The following is a 19,487-nucleotide window of genomic DNA, read 5'->3' on the forward strand; positions in this document are numbered from 1 at the left end:
AGCTTGGTAGCTGCAAATCCCAGCCATGACTATTAAGAATGGCATCAGCTGGGCTCTTTCTTTCTTCAGTTGAAAACAAGGACCCTTGACATTGAAAGTTGGCAGGTTAAAACTTGATCTAGTGGTAATGTCTTCAAATATACAGAAAACCTGGCATTCTTTTTATCAGAATGATGTGACTGATCAATACAAAAGCAACAGTAGAAGGAAAATGTTGCCTGGTTTGGAAAGAAAAATAGCTTGTGGTGATTTCACAAAGTAATACTGTCAGAAACCACTCTTAGTAATATTACCTCAGGTGTTGAGGTTTAGCTGTTATCTCTGAAACATTTGCAGTGCTGCAGAAAGCAAGAAGATAGAAAGCATTGAAGCTTCTGAGAGGCATATAGCAGCTTATCCACCTCTATGTTTTTTGCTACCAGGGATTCAGTTTCCTGTTTTAAGATTTTTTTTCTCTCTTCATGAAGTCTTGAAGTAGGAAAAACTTACTTTATGAAATCTTCGTTTGTGTACTACTTGCAGTTTAGAGAGAATTTTCCGTCTCACGTGTCCATAATTTCTCCTGGAGTTATTTCTGTCCTGTTGTGATAGTCTTGGAAAATGAGCTGAGACGTTGTGCTTAGAGGAGGCAGGAATGCCCTGGCTCCATGAAGCAGGGTGGCAGAGGTCCATGGTTTGTAGCCAAGGCGAAGGGGAGGCAGTGTGGGGGAACAGCTATGTAACAGCCTGAGGAAGTGAGTCACTTCACTGAAACACAGTCCCATGGTTCCAGGAGCACTGAAGCCAAGCTTGGCCTCTGAGGTGGAAGTTGCGTAAGTTAATTAAAACTCTTTGTCCTTTCCTCCTCATCATGTTCCCAACCCCACCTCAGTATTAAAACCTGCACTGTAGCCATATCCATCTGAGGAAGCTCAGGTTACAGGACTTCAGTGTGCTATATAATTTTGGTTTATTATTTTTCATTTTAGAAAGAGGGATAAATATATTGCAAATTTCATTGGAGGGGATGTGTAAGTTAGTCTTGGGGATGTGTAAGTTAGTCTTGCCTGCTCCACTCAAGAGAAACTTTATTATATATTATAGGAGGGATGTAATAAGAATAGTTTTTTAACCATTTGTTCTTGTTTTCCTGGAATATGTTGGCAGTGGGGTTTAAAGTGGAACACCGAAACACACCGAAAAGAGTAGGAATAGAGACTTAGGCTAGAATGTTATAATGGTAATCTGAGAATATAAGTGAATTTAAAACTAAACCTCTAAAAAGGTTTTAGGTGTCCAAATGGAAATACTAGTGTATGTGTTCACACATTAGACCTTAATCCTGCAAGCTAGCCTCTTAGTGTTTGTGGATAGCTTTTCTTCGTGGCAGAAGAAGGTAGGAGGGTAGAATTGTCGTAGAGTGCCTTTTCTGAAAAGGCTTTCTCCTATTACCTTTGTAGCTTTATGCTAACAGATATTTGCTGATTTCTGCGAGCAGCTGTTACAAAAGCAGCTGCCTGAACTACCTTTCAGTGAGTATGACCTGAGCAGGAGCAGTCTCTTTCAGCTGTTGAAGAAAACATCTGAGAGAGCAACAGGTTGAGCAGGCCCTGGCCCCAGGGCTTCGATGCTGGGCGGACAGTTCTTGACTGGAAAGCATCTGTAATCATTGGTAGTGTGTGTATTGGTGGTGTATGACTGATGGGCTGTTGCCTGAACCTTTTCCTTCAGAATACTGAATTGAGCATCTTGCTGTGTTGTTTGACTGCAGCCTTCATGTACACATTTCTTTTAAAGGTCTTTGGGAAATGTGGCCTTTTGGCAAGCCATGAGGTTTTTTTGTTTTGTGGTTTTCAGTTGAGATTAAAACCAGATTATTCTGGCTACGGGAAGATATGGAAGTAATTGGCCAGATCAGAGGTAGTTTAAGAGTAAAACTTTCAGGATGAACTTAAGTGATTAGTCAGAATTCTGTATGCAATAGGGAGTTACATCATGCAAGTACAGTGTGATATCTACTTTGTAAAACCAAGTGGTTTTGGTTTGCGTTCTAGCAGGTCAGATCTGTTGTTTCTTCCGTCTAATTATCCTGGTCTTCATGGGACATGGGAGAGACGTACACATTGTTGCTTATCACATCAGCATTCATAGACCAGTTATGTCTGTTGATGATTCATTGCAATTGCTTCTCTATTTCAGGACCTGTAACTAAGTGGACCCTACTGACCTCTGAACCACAAAGTATAAGAGTGAAAAGAAGTGGGAGAAGCACACAAAGAAAAAGGAAGTGAATGCACTTTCATTTGGACTTCTTTCCTGCCCTTTATTACTAAAGCTGAATGGAAAAGAAAGACTGCTGTGCCTGTCCTCCCCCAACCTCAGGGATGGGTGGATTATAAATACTGTGTGTGTGGCTGGGAGAACAGACTGAACCATGAATCTTCAGGCTCAGCAAAAGTCTTCAAGCAAACGGACTGGGAAACGAGTTGCCTATTTTAATGAGCAGGAGATAGCTGTGCCATCAAAAGAACCACAGCAGCAGCTTAAGGAAGGGCAGTACTATGGTCATGGAGGGAATATACCAGTCTCCCAAACTGTGGAGATTCCTCATCCAGGAGGATTAACAAGTGCACCAAACAACGTTGCTTTGATGAACTCTGTTTACAGTCAAGATAGGGGAGAATCAGTGATGATGCCCCAGTCAGTAACAGCTGTCAAATGGCAGAATTCACTAATGGGAAACAGGTTGCCAGAGAGGGGTGACAGCCACTGGCAGTCTCCACCTTCAATGTGGAACCACAGTATGGTTTTTGGGGGCAACCCAAAAGGACCCCACACTAATGCTGGTGCCCCAGGCTTCTATGGCCACCCAGAAGCCCTTAAAAGAAATCAAGAGAAAGGAGTGTTTGTGTCACAGCTGGATTTATATGGAGATGCTGTCCAGCAGATGATGTCCCAGAAGGCTCAGCTGGAACAGCAAGCCCTGGTTAGACAACAAGCTCAAATTAATTCTTTTCATCAAATGCAGAAACAGCAGCAGCAGAATCAAACTCTGCCATTGCAGCCTTTCCAACTTGCATTTGGTCACCAAGGCCAAAAGCAAGGTCTTCCTGAGTTGTTACATGTCTTTCAAGAAGCCCCAACTTCTTCCAGTCCAGCATTTACTGCACAACAAAAACAGCAAGCTCTTCCCCAGCTACAACTCTTTGAAAATTTCTATCCTCAGCAGCAGCAGCAGCAACAGGCTGCCACACAAGCCTTCAGTCTGCAGCAAACAGGTTCTGTAGCACAGCCTCATGTGGCAGCTGCAGCACCCCAGCATCACATGATGCCACACCAGTTTCAGCAAGCAGAGAGGAACCAGGAGCTATTCAAGGCATTAACGGAGCAGAACCAACAGACTGTGCTACCTCAGGCCCAGATTCCCTTTCCAAGAAGGTCACGGAGACTCTCCAAAGAAGGTGGCCTGCTGACATCTGCAGGAGAAGTGTTGACTTCTAAGCAGGCAGAAGAACAACCTAGCAATTTATTTCTGCATCACTGGCAAACACATCAGCAAGAGGTCCCCTTACAGCAGCCACCTGAGTCACTGGCCCCCAGTAAAAGTGGCTATTTGCAACCCAGAAGATTGGATCTGGGGCAGAAGGATGTCCTGGTCAGTAGTGAGCAGTGCCAGATGGAAACAGACAGGCAAGGTGCAGCCCAGAACGGTAGAGATGAAGAGAAACAGGCAGCAGCACCTGAAGAAAACAGTCAGAGAACTAATGATTTTCAGAGTGTCAGAGGTGGTGTAATCCAGAGTACCCGACGCAGACGACGGGTTTCTCAAGAAGCCAATTTGCTGACTTTGGCCCAAAAAGCTGTTGAGCTGGCTTCTCTTCAGAATGTAAAGGTAAGGTACAGAGCCTAGCCAATATAGCATATTTTAGACTACAAAATAGTGTTGAAAGGAAAGGAATTTATGTACATATGCAGGATAGGATGGCATCTTGAAGTGTGCAACAAGGGCAGCTCTGGTGTGGAGGCGTGTCAATTCAGCTACTGTAATTCAGAGATGTGGGAGAACAGAGACGTAGTGTAGTGAAACCACTAAGGGGCAGTTTTCACTAACACCAAATGTTATTTTAGCCCATGACATGAAAATACAGATGTTTTCAGCTTAGATCTCAAGGTGATCATGAATTTTGAGAGGCAAGTACAAGCGGTTTACTTGTCATCTTTTTACCACTTAACATTCTCTTTCTTTTCTGTTAAAAGACTTAGGCTTACCTGCCAGTTTCTCAGTTTCCACAGCTGAAGTGTTTCTAAAATGTGCTATCTAAAAATTACATAATGCAATTTACATCATCAATATTTCACAAATATTAAAAATCGAAGAAAGCCTCACGTACGTGAAGAACCTATACCAGGCATGACAAAGGCCTGTCTCATGCAGCATCCTGTTTCTAAGGATGACCTGAGGGCTGTAGAATGACCTGCCTGCCTGAGGACCTCCTGTAGGACTTAATGGGGGAGAAATTTAGTGCTGACTGATTTGGTAGTTCACTACTCCTAATCTTTTGATATCCCATCTAAACTGCACAGTATATATTCCATATGGCAAAGTGACAGAGGTCAAAATTAAGTAGCCAATTGGGAGACAAATGATGGGATTTTTGGAGTTGAGTGGGGGGGTTTTGGAGGGATTGTTTTTGAACATTTTCTTAGAGTTGTGGTTTGACTAATCTTTTATTGAGTGCTTCTTAAAAGGCACACTTTTCCTTAGAAGTTTTGTTGCCAAAGGCTGATGAAATACATGTTACATGAGCTACTTTTACCTACAGTTTTGACACCTGAGTTGCTATCCACTCAGAGAACAAAGGGAAGGGCATTTTATTCCCTGTTTTGTTCTCATAATCCTTTTTATCTTAGTCTATTTATCACTGTTTTTCCCCATCTCTTCGTTAGAGGAATGCACTGTTTGAGTGAAAGAACTAAACTAACAAATGAGCTGAATATCCATAGCCTACTCTATCTCTTGGACAGCAGAAAGCAAACAGTGACTTGTTTGATGCTGTCTTCAATCCTTTCTGCTCTAACTACATTTGAACCAGCAGATTTGATAAAGAACTGGTAGTACGTAGTAGCATGGTGTATTTGCTCATACTTTGCCAGCCATTGTGTGGTTATATTACAGAAGGTCTGCAATTCACATTGCACTTGGATCACTAACAGTGTCAAGAAGCAAATAGAGCATTTAGGAAAAGGTGCAGAGAGATGAAGCAAGAAATTGGCCGTTTGAAGGCACGTCTGCTTGCAGTCTGATTCATAATGTAAAGACCAGAGAAGTGTTTTGGCAGATGCTCTTTTGTTCTTTGCAGTTATGCAAGCATAATGACACTAGCAGAAGTGTTTAGCTTTATGTTTCGATCTCTTCAGGCTTTCAGGATGAGGTTTTGAAAGATGATAAAATTCTTACCAGAGATCTGATGGATTTTACATCTTTAAGGTGTTGGATACTGTGTGAGGGAGAAAAAGAAAATATATTTGCTGAATGAAGTAGTCTGCTTCTCTTACGAGTATCTGGTCAAAACAACCTAGAAGCCTTCTCTGCATAGGTTATCTGAAGAGTGTGTAGAAGGACATAGAGTTAAATTATTGATTAAAGAAGATAACATTCATAATTTGAACCAGTTGTTTGATCATCCCAGTCTAGATATGTGTACCTTATGCAAAAATAATGTACTGGACAGCAGTGTCTGTCTACATGCAGTGTCACAACTGACGCTTTGCACCAGAGCTGCCTGTGGCTGCCTTTTTTCAGGTGATGCAAGCTTATTGCTGCCTACAGGCTGCAGTAAATCCTCAAGTCTTAGTTTAATGGCTTCAGTGTGACTTGTTGTCTTCTAAAAGTACAGAAAACTTTTCTAAAATCTGAATAATTCTTAAAAGGGTGTCTGAGTTAAAATATTCCTTTTTGGATGGAAGACAGGTTTTGGTTACCAAGCTGCTTTCCCCTGGCACAGGGCAGGGCACCAGCTGCTACGAAAGGAAAAAAAAAAAAAGTTTTCTTTGTAGAATTATAGTTCTGGGCTTGCCTCCTTCTTGGACAAGCTTTGGTTTGACTGCAGACAGAAGCTGCCTCTCCTTGATGCAGATGATGCAGAATGATGGCAAAAGGCACTTTGTGGGGAGATGTTTTTAAAAGGCTGGTATGATTTCTTATCAGATCACAGATGTGGCCTTGGAACAGTTCTTCCAGCTGCTGTAGTTGGGTTTTCTGTGAATTCTAAGGTTTTTAGAAACCACTTGAGGGATAGACAATATCGATGCTGGAATGTCTGATGGGTTTCTGTGGATTTCCTGGAGGACTCTAGATGACTAGTTCATACCTCAGTATTTATGCAAGAGTCTAAATGAAAGTACCACATGTTGCACTTCCTTAGAGAAGTTATCCAGCAGCCCTTCTGCCCCAAATTCTGCAACAGGGATGCTGAGGTAGCCAAAAATCCCCTAGCAGGTCTACAAAAGTCCCCTAGCAGGTCTACAAAGGAAGGTTCCATCCCTTATTAAGAGACTCCTTTCTGCTTACCTCTGAGAATAATCAAACAGCTGAGAAACTATTTAGGGATCTAAAGCAAAAGGCTTAATTCCAAAATTAATCATGTCCCTTCTTAGTAAATGTTACGTATGTGTGAACTTTTGTGATCAGAAAAGTTCTGGCGTGGACCAGAACATCTTTAAGGATGTCTCAACTAATTTATATTAAGTTCCTACTGGTGCCTTCTCTCTATCTGTGCTACTGTTCAGGTCTCTTCTTTTGTCTTGAAGGGATCATCTCTCCAGTCACTGAGGAGTCCTTTGCTAATTGCCCCCCAGTTTGAAAATAAAAGGAGCATGGTTAACTGATCATAAAGCCAGAGGAAAGTGACACTTTGGGGTGACTGGCACTTTGGAGCTGCCATAATTTCCTCCTTGTAGTCAGCAAATTAGTTCAGATCTCTTGACCTACAGAGGTCCATGTAGCACTCAGGAAGTACCTGAGGTTTGTAAATTGGTCAGAATTGGTGCTTGTTCACATATTCACATTGTCATTACGCGTTGCTGTACCCAGAAAGTAGGGAAGGGAGGCTACAAAAACGTGCAAGAACCCCTTACTATCTAGAGTCAGTGGACTCCAGTGATGTCTGTCAGCATGATGAACATGCTGAATGCCCTCCAAATCCAAAATTGGTAGTTTTATGGGAAAGTACAGGAGCCTGTCACCAGCCTGAAGTGAAGGCAGGTCCTCAGACCTCATTAGTTTCTCCTGAGACTTATTCTGGGACAATGGATGACACTTCTGACTTTACAATTGTGTGTTCCATCACTGTGTAGTAGGGGTGTATATCTGCAGTCTCTGTAAAGAAGCAGTCAGACTCATAAACTGGAGGGTCAGGTATGGGATAAACCTTTCTGTGCACACTTAACCCAACTCTAATAAAAGGTCTTGAAAGGAGGCAGTCCTGGATCTTCTTGATATGGTAGAGTCTGTGTGCACAATCTTATACCCTGGCTTATTCTGAAGGCTTAATGGTTTTCACAGTCAGAAAAAAAAAAAAAAAAAAAAAAAAAAGATGAAGCAAAAAGCTAGCTCTGGGTTTGGGGTTTTTTTGTGTGTGAGAGATTTAATTAAGATACTATCATGGTTCAGTCTTCCCTGGAGTAGAAATCCAATACTTGAAATTAATAACTTGCAGCTTTTGATCATTACTAAAACTAAAGAGCCTTTGTTGAAAGTTATAAAGCAGGACACAAATTCACATACAAAATAAAATGTCAAAACATAGGTAGTGAAACAGTTCTTAAGAATGATGTGTGTAAGTGTTCTAGCAGTTGAGATTACAGGCAATCCTCAAGTAATTCTATGAAATTTTACTGACATTGTGAAGTACTCTTTTACCTCCAGTAACACTTCCAAATCCATTTCAGCTTGCAAATTGCATTGAGAAACTTGATACACATTGAAATTGAGATATGTCATTTACTATGTAAATAATCCAGAACTTTTCAGGAATCTATTTTTCTTCTCAGGAACTGGATAATTCAGAGGAGAAGAGTGTGCTAGTAACAGCTCCAGGACCTACTGCAGCTTCAAAAAGTGTTGTGGAATTTGCCAGTTCTTCACCAGCTCCCAAAAAAGCCCGGGAGGATAACAGCCTTGTGCCTCTTATCATTCCTGTGTCTGTGCCAGTGAGAAAAATTGACTTGCAGAGCCTTGAAAAGGAGAAGTCTGAGGATGGAAAGCTCCAGAGAGGCCAAACCAACGATCGTGCTCCCTGTGACCGGAAGCCTTCTGTGATAGTCACTCGGAGGCGATCTAATCGTAACACAAACATGGAGACCTCCAGTCAGGTATGGATGGACTAAGGCCAAGATGAGCCATATCTGTTAGATTTAATCACACCGTTTTTAGCCATGAACTTCTCTATTAAAGTAGTTCGATTTCAAGGCTTGAACTTGGAATGTATGTAGTCTGGGGACTTTTTTTATCATAATATTGCCATATATTTGGGCACTGCTGGCTTTTCATAACCTACAGCTAATGCTAGTAAAGCCAGGCAGTGCCTCACTAAATTCACTTAACAGTGAATAAAGCCAGATGGGCAATAAGACTAGAATAATAGTCTGTCTGTGTCCGGAGTGCTTTCTTCATATATACATAAATACCAATAAACTCTTAAGTAGTGCACATATCTCTTAATGTGAATGAAATCCAAAATGAAGATTTATTCACATGCAGTTGAAACCTTTTAACTGAGTTCTGAAGGTCAGTACTTGATTGTTCCCCTGCAGTGTGGTAGTGACGAGTGGGTAGGCTAATTTTTTTTCTTTTCCCTCTCTTCTATCCAGAAGTACAACACAATGTTCAGATACCAGAGAAATGGCAGGCATCTGGGGAGGTTTCTCTGCAATTACATGTTTAATCATCTAATAAAATACTGTTACATCGTCTTCTCTTCTCTTACCACTATTTGGTATCAGTGTGTATCTGTACCAGGGTTCTGCTGTGCTTTTTTGTTCTCTTTGTAGCTGCCGTGTAGGTTGGACCAGATGTACATGTAGTTCTTGTAAAATATAACTTCATAATCACATGAGCTAGTGCTGCTACCTCGTAGTTCCTGTGTCCAGTCCATTCCATTCCCTGTGTTCTTCCTCTCTTCTGTGAATTGTTGAGACATCCTCCAGCTGGCCTATCGAGATTTTGAGCTGCCATGAAAAAATGATGTCATCTCACTGAAGTTTTTCAAACAACCCGAGCTTTTAAATTAAATTAACCATGTAATTTTTTTTCTAATAGCATGAAGATGCTGTTCCAAAGGATGAAGCAGAGGGCTTTGCCCGAAAACCAAAGCAGCGGCCAAGACCTGAGCCACTCTTCATACCACCAAAAGCTGGCACCTTTATTGCACCACCTGTTTATTCCAACATTACTCCGTATCAGAGCCACTTACGGTCACCTGTCCGTCTGGCAGACCATCCTTCAGACAGGAACTTTGAGCTACCTCCTTACACTCCTCCACCAATCCTTAGTCCAGTGAGAGAAGGATCTGGGCTGTATTTTAACGCTATCCTCTCTTCAAGTGGTCATTCGGTTCCACCTCCAATGACTCCCAAAAGTGGTCACAGAACTCTGCTTAGATCAAGTAAGTTTCATTTCTAACCTTCCTTTTCTGCCTAATTTACGATTAGGAGCTGTGGAGCATTAGGAGGAACATCGTGCCCTTAGGAGGTGTGATTGTTTGAAACTGGAGCTTCATCCTGATTGTTTGGGGAGGCGGAATAGAGGAAATGCAGTGTTGCTCCATCTGGGCATGGATGTTACGATGCGTTCACAAGCAGCCTGCAACACCCCCTGCTGACGTTCTTGGGAATGAAAAGTCAGTTCCTTGCAGATTGTCAGTATCTTGATCTGAGGGGACAAAGCCAAGTTCCCGGTCATACGAAACTCCTTTATTTAGGCTAGGGCTACCTTTTTTGAGAGATGGACAGCTCTGATTGTATTTGTAAGCTGTGTGAAAATTAAATCTCAGATGTGAAGCTGAGCAGTTCTTTCCTCTCGTTGCAGATAGTTCAGAAGTTACCCCTCCGATTCTTTCGGTAGTCGGGGAAGCCACCCCAGTCAGCATTGAACCGTAAGTAGCCAGTAGATTCAGAGTCTCTTAGTAAAAGTGCTTCCTTGTTTCCTCCTAAACCTTCAGGCTGCTCCCTGTGTGACCGATGCATCTCTCGGAAGTATTAAAGCTATTCTTATTGGTGGTTCAAAATATAAGTTGTCTTGATTAAGAATTACACCATATGATAAGTAGTGTTTGTCTGGGCAAATGTAATTCTGGTGACACTAACTGCTTTCTATTACTGCTCATCTGTCTCTGGGCTGAATTACTGTTAGTTACCTAAAGGTGACTCTGTCCTGTGTTGTTGTATACAAGCACTTCTTTGTATGCTGTGTGCTTGTTTTAGGGTTGGGAAGATGATGCTCCTTTAGAGGAAGCACAGAATGTAGCATGGAAAACTGGAATTAGCTCTCACTTGGACTGGTCTGATCAGGGGTGTGTTGTAGCTGCACCACAGCTGTGAATACTTCACTCTCCGGGGCGAGCTCAGCCTGAAAACACTATGGCCAGTGGCAGATGGGGTGTGTGCCCTGAGCTAATCAGCCTTGTTAGTCTTTAGCTGGCTGTGTGCTGGGAAACCTCAGACATATGTGGACACAGCAGCAGTAGGGAACGCAGTCTGGAGATACTGAAGCTGGAATTGTGAGCTTAGGCTCGGTGCCAGTCCTGCTAAACCTGAGCAGAATTGCAAATGTCTCTGCACAGCCTTTGCCAATGCTGTGGGAGTGTTATCAGTTCAAGCTCAGTACTGCAGAACTACAGCAAGGTATTTCCAGTTCATTATTTTACTTAATTAATGAACTCCTGCAAAATCTAATCATGGAGATGCAAGGCATGGAAGCATCCATATGGCACAAAAACACCCACATGGCTCTGCATCTGACTTTACATTCAGGAATCTCTGCTCTAACTCGGCAGCATATCCTGTAACATTTGAGATATTTGACTCAAACTTTGCCCAGGTAAATGCAACGTTTCTTTTGTTTTTATCCAAAATGGTTTATATTTTAAAAATGGATTGGAGCCTTTGCTGACAATTTTATCTTTTCTCACCCTTTTTCCTTTAACTTTTCTCTGCCTTTTTGTTTGAAGCTCAGTTTTCTGCACTTGTGGCAGCAGCCTGTCCTGAGCAAATGTTAAAATTGTGAATGAATGTCGATGTTTCTTGTCATCTTTGCAAACCTCCTCTAGACCAAGCCCATTTATTGAAATAAGCACATTAATTGTTGTATAAATTTATTTTGGAAGTTGCCTAATTCATCTTTTTCCTGTTGGTTCATTTCACGTTAATTCAGGGGATCTTCTTGAGTGGATATTTTTTGTGTCCCTCTCAGGTCTTGATCTTTGACCTCTCTATAGTACAGCTGTCTTTCCTGTGTCTGTTGGCTTAAATTGCTGAAGTTAATGACATGAAGTTAGTTGTGATTTTAGTTATGTGTGAAAATTTCCAAATTTGCTGGAAATTTCAAACCATGGTAACTTAGTAGTGCAAGTTAATTTTCTTTTGCCAAAAGGTAGTTATGTGCAGAGTTGCCTTACTGTCATCTTAAGTCTTACTGAACAGATGCTTATGCAGGTAGATCTAACTTTTAATGACAATAAATTAATAACCTGGTGTCATTCTGTGTTTGGCAGCACTATTGTGGTCCATTATGTAGACATATCTTCCTGAAAGAAAATATGGCAGGAAGCATTTTTTTAGAAGAAAAAAAATGTTTAATTGGCTTTGTGATCTTGTCAGAAGTTGACTCAAACTTATGATTACCCAGTACAATGTTCTTAATTGCTTATGCTTTGCCAAACCTCCTGTTAATGTTTCTCAAAACATTATTTACTTGCAGTGATTGGAAATAGGAAGTGTGATAATGAAGCTTAATTTTTTGTGAAATTGTACAATAGGAAGCTGTTGTCACAGATCCTTGTATCCTACTGGTTTTGTAGTTCAGTTGCCTCTAAGCCTTGGGGTCACTGTTGAAGTAGGCAGCTTTACATATACCTGTTGTGCATCAGCCGTTAACTGCCTTGCCAATTCACATCCTCAATTCTGTGTGTTACACTCAGTTTCCAGGGCATCCCAGGAGCACCGTTGGTACTTACAGGCAAGAGCTCTTGATGTATTGAAACCTAGACTTCATCAGTAAAGGAACAGAAGAATAATATAGTTTGAATGGATCTCTGGAGATCATCTGGTCCAAGCCCCTGCTCAGGGCAGGCCAAATTTAGCTTATCCAGGTCAACTCTTGTGGTAGAACTCTGGTTTTATTTGGGTGTTGCAAGTACGGGGTGTAATTCAGTTTTTTCTAGCCCAGAGATGTCATAGTCCAAGTTCAGATTCAAAATGAAAAGTAACTTTCAAGAGGGCCCACATTCTTTCCCTCCATATTTTCCAGTTCTCTTTCCCTCTCAGAAGTGAGGTCAGAGGAGTCCGTGTCCTGAGACACGAAATCTCCCAAATTTCCTAGTGCAGTTTTTTACTGCAAAAACGCCTTTTTATCTGTTTCCAAGTGACAGCAAAGTGTTCTTTTCAAGCAGTCATCCTCCCTCCTAGGGCAAATTGTAGTCCATAACCCTTTCCTCCACAGTGAAACTGCATGCCATAACAGCAAGCAAGACTAATCACAATGAGTAGAACACTCCACATGAACATCACTCTGCAGTCCATCTCGGTGTGCTCTGAAAGGAGGGCTGGTTTACCAGGGTGGCTGTTTGGCTTTGCTTTTTTAGCAAGGTCTTCTCAGTCTTACATGAAATCTCTTGCTTTTCAATTTTAGTCTAGATTGTGCTTTTTCTGTCCAAAATGAATGGCACAAGTTACGGAAAAATGGAAAGTTAAATAGTATTATAAATAGTTTTTTGTACCTGTAAAATACTCAAAATCAAACTTTAATGTTTTCTTGGGGTTCTTCATTCTTTGTACATGTTCCACTTTAGTGGAATGAATTTGAATTTCATTGCATTTGAAATGAAATTACTTTTGAGAACCAGATCCTGAAATAGTTACAACGAAGGGCATCAGAGATGAGACATTTTCAACTGCTTCAGTTCATCCCTGCCCATGGCTGTGATTTGAAATGTGTAATGTCCTTGTTGCTTTACCTTCAATATTGGAAATAGTATTGGTAATAGTGTTTTTGGGAAAAAAGACAGATAGTATACAGCAGCCTGCCTAAAGCTTCCCTGCTTAAATCTGTCATGCTTGATGTCATCTTGCCATTGCCTACTGAGAAGAAATTAGCATCAGTCTGTGCATCTAGCAGATTCTGAAGGAAGGAATCCCACCCTACTTGTGGGATTGAATGGGTGATGAAGCTGTAACAAGTGTATAGGGTAGTTAACTTCTGCATCGCTTTGCTTACACATGAACTGTTCCCCATAAGGAGATCTGGATCTGCTACAGATGCAAAAGAAATAGTTTGCAAAATCTCTTTTTACATGTGTTAGAAGTCAGTCATTTTTTTGAACATGGGCTTTTCCAACACGACATCTTATGATGCAGGTGCTTCATGACAACACAAAAATGAGGAATTGGGTGTAAAAGGGAATTAAGGTATTTGCTTCTTCCTTACTATTTTCTCCCCATTGATACCACAGTCTCTTAGGACATCAAAACACCATATTGAAACACTTGCTAGTATCTCTCTGGATTTTTGTACCAGGTTATGTGTTGTTTCAAGGCTTCCTCACACCTTTTCCAAACTGCTTTTCATAACAGACGTGTATATCATTTCAGAGGATGAGAAAAATCTGCAGGTTGGCATTTCCTGGAAGTTTTTGTTATTATTCCTTATTGCACTAGATCATGCTCTTTCTCTCGTAATTGTGCTAGGTGTGGGGCACCAAGCCAAGACTTGAGAATTATAGCAAACTTCATAGTAATGGGGAACAAAGTGACATGAACCCTCTTATGCATCCAAAGGAGATCAGTTTATTGTAGAAATCTCAGCATTTATATGCCTTTCTTCCCCACCTGACATAAGTGGAACCAAACCGGGACATAACAGAACAGATTGTAACATCTTGGACTCTTTGCCGGCAAAGTCCAGCCTTGAGGGGCATGCAGAGCGCCGGGGTATGACCCTGCTCTGCAGCCTCCAGGCTGGCTTGCTGCTCCAAGGAGGCAAGGCAGAGGCACAAGGTCCCGGTGCCTACCAGCACCAACACTGGGGCTCGGTGTAAGGGCCACATGGCCGTGCCACACAGCCCTGCAGGCTTCTCCAGCCGCGGCAGCGATATCCCCGCTGCTTCGCCCAGGCTGCCCAGCGGCAGCTCTGGTACGGCAGAGTCCGCGCCGCGGGAGCCGCCCGCCCACGGCTGCGGCCCCGCACCCCGCAATAGCGCTGCCCGGCTTGGCTGCCGCGGGCGGCCCGGGAAGAGCGCGGCCCGTGCTCTTCTGCTGTCGGCTGCCAAACGCTCTGGCTGCCGCTTCTGGGCCCCTCCGCGCCGCTTCCCTGCTCCCGCCGCCGGTGTGCTCGGAAGGGCCACGGCGGACCCGTCCTGGCACTGCGACTCTCGGCTTCTTCTCCGGGGCCAGCGGGCAGCCCGCACCGGTGGTGTCCAGTGGCAGCTGGGCGGCGGGCTCTCCTGGCCCAGCCAGGGATACGCCGAGCAGGAACCCGGTGTCGGGAGCCGTGGGCTCCCAGCTGCCAGCCACGGAGGACACGGGCACGGCCGCTGTCGGCGGGTGCGGGCCTGCCAGAGCAATTGCTCTCCAGGGCGAGGAGGGGCCTCAGGCTGCGACCACAGTCCAGTTCCCCGCAAGCTGGGTCGGGGCGTCGCGCTCCTTCATGGCGGCTTCCATGCGTCTTAATACAACCCCGCCGTTTTGGGCAGAAAGCGCTGCAACCGCTTGCTCCTTGTGTGGGAACTCCGTGCCGAGGGGTTCGACCGCACAAAGATCTTTATCAGGGTAAGGCAGCTCCGCAGGGTTTGGGGTAATCTCAGGTCAGGCAACTTCAGGGAGTATGAGCTGATCTCAGGGCCACATAAAGGTCCTGGTAGCGCTGAGCGTTCAGGGGAGTCAACTTCCGAAGCTGCGTAGTGGCCGGTCTTCACGTGATTTCCTTTAATAGCTGCCGTAACAGTGCCTCGTGTAGAGAAGTGGCCACAAACTTCACCATCGCCTTGACTGGCGATATTAAAAAGTGTCTGGCCCACCGCTTGCCAAACTTCTAATTGTAGGGGCCCATTAAGGGGAAGATCTTTAACATTATTAGACACCCAGTCCAGCAGGGTGTTTAACTTCACACCAGCCATACTAATAAATTGCCGATGTTGGAGCCACCGTGCCTGGCCTGGGCTCCTGCTTTGTTCCAGGGATATTTCTCTTCCCATCTTTGCTCTCACTCGTCTACTCACCCCCCAGGTGAGGTGCACGGACTGTCAATTCCTTGAGTTCTTTTCCTGAACTCCTCCAGGATCCTACCCCCGGATCCTGGTTCCTTGACTTAGTGAGAGCTGCTGCTGGAGCGGTCCGTGCACCCTGAGCCTCCTTAAAGGTCCTGATTCGGGCCAGCCATTCGTAGCAACGGGGAGCAAAGCAACTTTGACCCCCTTATGCATCCAGGAGATCAGTTTATTGTAGAAATCTCACCCTTTATATACCTTTCTTCTCCACCTGACGTGACTGAAAACAAACCGAGACCTAACAGAACTCAACAGAAGGAGGGCACCCACTGACGGCCCAGCTGCAGTGCTGCTGTCCACACCATTCAATCACCTTTCTGCCTATCCCTCCTCACTTCTAAATGCCTCTCATCCTTCAGCTGACTTCCAACCGTTCCAGTCTGCAGCTGTGCCTTTCCCATAGGGTCTTCTGGTGAGAACATACCTTAAACACTTTTACAATTATAAATCAAACCCTACAGCAAACCTTGCCCTGGGCAGGGAGTTTTACTTTTTTCTAGTGAGGCAACTCCAGAATTTTATAGTCTTCTGGGCAGTGCCTGATCTGCTCTCTCCAAAAAAGAGCTTCTTTTTCTACACTTCAATATGTCAAGAGCTACCAGTGTGGTGCTAGTTGACTCATATCTGAATGAAGAACACTTTTACATTAAGTACATACTAGAACAATCTTTCATTGAGGGTTAGTACCCACCTCTGTGCACAAAAGCGCATTTGCTAGTACAGAGTAGAATCTCTGTGGATGGTCACTTGACCCAAAGCAAATGTAGTGCTCTCTGGGTTGCATGTAATGAAAAATGTCTGCTAATTCAGATGTAAAAGTATGAGATTGCTGCTAAAAGGATAGAATTTGGGTTTGGTACAAAATGAACAATACAGGTTTCATTGTTTTATATTTTTGGTTTCAGTTGTTAGAAAGAGTACCTAGAAGACACCAGCTTGTGTCAAGGTCATAAAGGACCAAAGTTTGATCCTGCCTTGAATGGGAAGTTGGACCAGATGGCAGTGTTTAGGTTGAAAAGGATTTTTGGAGACTCTGGTTCAGTTGTTGGCTGACAAAATGTTAATAGTGGAACAGGCTCACCTATCTTATGCCTGAGGAGCAAGCTTGCTATAAGAGCACCCTGTATGAGAGCCTCTCAAAAAGTGATGATTATTGGAAGCTAATAGCTGTTCTTTGAACAGCTATTAGGGGCTGCAAATTTAAATACAGTTTCAATCTATACTGATAAAAAAATAGGAACTATTTTTTTGGGTAATGGATGGGTAATGGGTAATAGATGTAAAACCTCTTAACTTCTGAGTTATTTATGTAACCTACAACACTGTTGGTGTTGTATGCAAGAGCCTGCATTTGTATATGCATTTGGTTCTTCATTTGGTTCTTCATTAGTGTTTCTAGCAGAGATGGAGACTTTCTGGATGTTATAAAGATGGCCTGACTGTGATGTTTTTGCTTCTCTGCAGACGAATAAATGTAGGAACTCGCTTTCAAGCAGAAATCCCATTACTCCAAGACAGATCCCTGGCAGAAGCTGATGAACATAAAGCAGAGCTGGTGTGGCAGCCGTGGGGTGACTTGGAAACCAACAAAGTCACCCAAGAGAATGGTAAGAAGGTGAAAGGCTGTTCAAGCAGACAGAGCTGTCACAGTGATTGTAGGAGTAACCACATATCTACTGTAAGCATAATTAGAAATCTTTTAGAGATGCCATTCAAGTGGCATCTTTGAGTGGTCTTGAGAACAGTTTGAGGAACAAAACCTGTTTATCAGATTGCATGTATGGGGCAAGAGGAGGTTGGTAGGATTGGTTCTTTTAATTGTGAAAAAACTGAGACCGTTGCTTCTGTCAGGCCAAGAACAGCCTTTTGCTCAGTGAAGCTTCCTTGGTTTTGTTAATGTTTGAAAGCCACACACTCAACTCCTGGGATGTTCTAGATGTAATAGTATTTTGAAAAAATCAATTGTAGACAGAAGTCAGGATGAGGAAGTAGGAGTTGTGGTAGCTAGTAGCAGACTTGGGGAGCTGTCTGCTTTTGTTGCACGTGGGTTGTGGCCTGTATAAATCCTGAAGGGAAGAGGAAGTCGGCAAGCCTGAAGAAATATTTGAATGAGAGAGAAAAAAGGATTTTGTGAAATGGAAATTGACAATATAAGGGTGAATTCAAGAAATGTCTGAGGTGAAGGGAGGTGGGAAGACATTAGAGGAGGGAGGAGATTTGCAAGAAACTCTATGTAAATAGTGTTGCCAACAACTACAGTTGACAACACAGTTACAACTATAGTGTAAATAGTGCTGCATGACCTTGTAGTCTAATGAGTTCCAGGGTCCAAATTTGACCCAGATAAATTTGCATGGACGTTCAGCTTCTCTGAGTTTTACTTTCTGTTTTGTCTATTGCTCCTTCAAAAGAGGTAATTGACCATGCAAATCCTGTAGGAAACTTCAATTTAATCTTCTTTTCTGATTATTTTTTTTGGTACCTCGGTGGAAATAGTGGAAAACCTGCTAGCTGCTGCATGTTCAAGCATTTTTCCTGGGGCTGGAACCAACCAGGAGCTGGCATTGCATTTCTTACATGAAGAAAAGGGAAGCATTCTGGTGAGTCTGCCCAGCTCTTCACCTCAGTGTGGTAAAAGATGTTAAGGATGGTCAGGTAACCACTGGCACTGGCACTTGTGAGACTGCATGGACTTGCACTGGAGAAGAGATCAAACAGAAAGCAATTTTTGTGTATGTGTGTTAGATTTCTGCCAGCCCATGGTTGTGAATGCTGTTGTTGGCATTAGGGAGGAGCAGGACTGCCTCTGGCAGCAGGAGCTCATTGTTCAGGTGGCTTAAACTGCCAGTGAAAGCAAACGCCATTGTCTCCTTCCTATAAAATTTGAAAGCTTTTCTGTTTTAAATGAAAACTAAAAAGCAGCTTGAGAGGTGGGGGGTTTGTGTGTGTAATCTTTCAGTCACATGAGTGTTTTATTTTGAAATATTGCTTATTCCTGTGAGATCAGAATACATTTCCTTGGATGTGTAAGACAGGTATCATTTAGGGCAGCATTTTTGGATGTGTCTGTAATAGGCCCTTGGTTAGTGAGAGGAAACTGATGCAAGGTCTCTGTCTATGGAATTAACTCTCTCCCAGTACCCTGGTGGTTGTGTCAATTCACAGATGTGAAGAGGTGCCAAGAATGTGACACTTGCCTGTGGTACCCAAGATTATGTAGGTAGTCAAGAATATGATTTTTAAAGTTGTCCCAAGTGGTAAACTTTGCTCTGGTTCTTTCCTGTTAGCTTGCCACAGAAAAGAGGGGATTAACAATTGCCTGATCTTTTTTTTTTAATACCCCACACATTAAATTAATTATTTTACTTGTGTTTATCCAAGGGAGCTCTGACCAAACTGCTATTGAAGAAGCCAGTGCGACCGCCTACCCACCCTTTGGCAGATTATCACTACACAGGTTTGTTAACCAGAACAGCTCTGTGCTGCCTGCTTATAATACAGGATTTTTTCTATCCTTTTCTGATTTGGGGGTACTCTGTTACATCACAAGAAGATTAAAAGAGCATTCCTCTCTTGTAACTCAAGTGATTGCTTGCCAGAAACCGTGCTTGTGCTAATTACGACACTTTAAATGTAAGAAACACTTCATCCTTCTGAACATGGGTCTGAGTTCTGATTTTCTTCATGGGGAAATGGGCAGGTAATCATTTGCACTAAGCCACAGAGAATGAAGAAAGATAGCCAGTATGTACAAGAAAGGCTGTGGTAACCTTAGGATCATAGCCTCTCTGGCATGAGTTTCCAGGGTGGAGTTAAGCAGGGGTTTTATGGGGAATAGTTTTCAAGCCTCCTGAAGACGTCTCAGCCAACTATGGATACCTGTTAGTGTTTCTGCAAAATTTAAATGCCATAAACTGCCTTCATAGTCTTGCACCTAGTTAGATAATAGTCAGCTGTGTGACACTGACT

At 43.0% G+C, this 19,487-nt stretch overlaps 2 protein-coding genes across 2 annotated transcripts in view; both read left to right on the forward strand.

Moving 5' to 3' along the window:
• The window catches only part of TMEM62 (transmembrane protein 62), a 190,430-nt gene that overhangs the window by 81,238 nt on the left and 89,705 nt on the right, over positions 1-19,487 (forward strand). The gene's annotated exons all lie outside the window — the stretch shown is intronic.
• Positions 1-19,487, forward strand: part of MIDEAS (mitotic deacetylase associated SANT domain protein) — a 50,758-nt gene that overhangs the window by 26,796 nt on the left and 4,475 nt on the right. Inside the window, exons 2-8 of the mRNA XM_066321273.1 lie at positions 2,179-3,871; positions 8,032-8,352; positions 9,299-9,644; positions 10,067-10,133; positions 16,983-17,125; positions 18,015-18,118; positions 18,900-18,975. Coding sequence (XP_066177370.1) covers positions 2,414-3,871; positions 8,032-8,352; positions 9,299-9,644; positions 10,067-10,133; positions 16,983-17,125; positions 18,015-18,118; positions 18,900-18,975 — 2,515 coding nt within the window. The 5' untranslated portion in view covers positions 2,179-2,413. The remainder of the gene's footprint in view (positions 1-2,178; positions 3,872-8,031; positions 8,353-9,298; positions 9,645-10,066; positions 10,134-16,982; positions 17,126-18,014; positions 18,119-18,899; positions 18,976-19,487) is intronic.

Source organism: Sylvia atricapilla, chromosome 6 (assembly GCF_009819655.1).
Source record: "Sylvia atricapilla isolate bSylAtr1 chromosome 6, bSylAtr1.pri, whole genome shotgun sequence".
NCBI lineage: Eukaryota > Metazoa > Chordata > Aves > Passeriformes > Sylviidae > Sylvia > Sylvia atricapilla.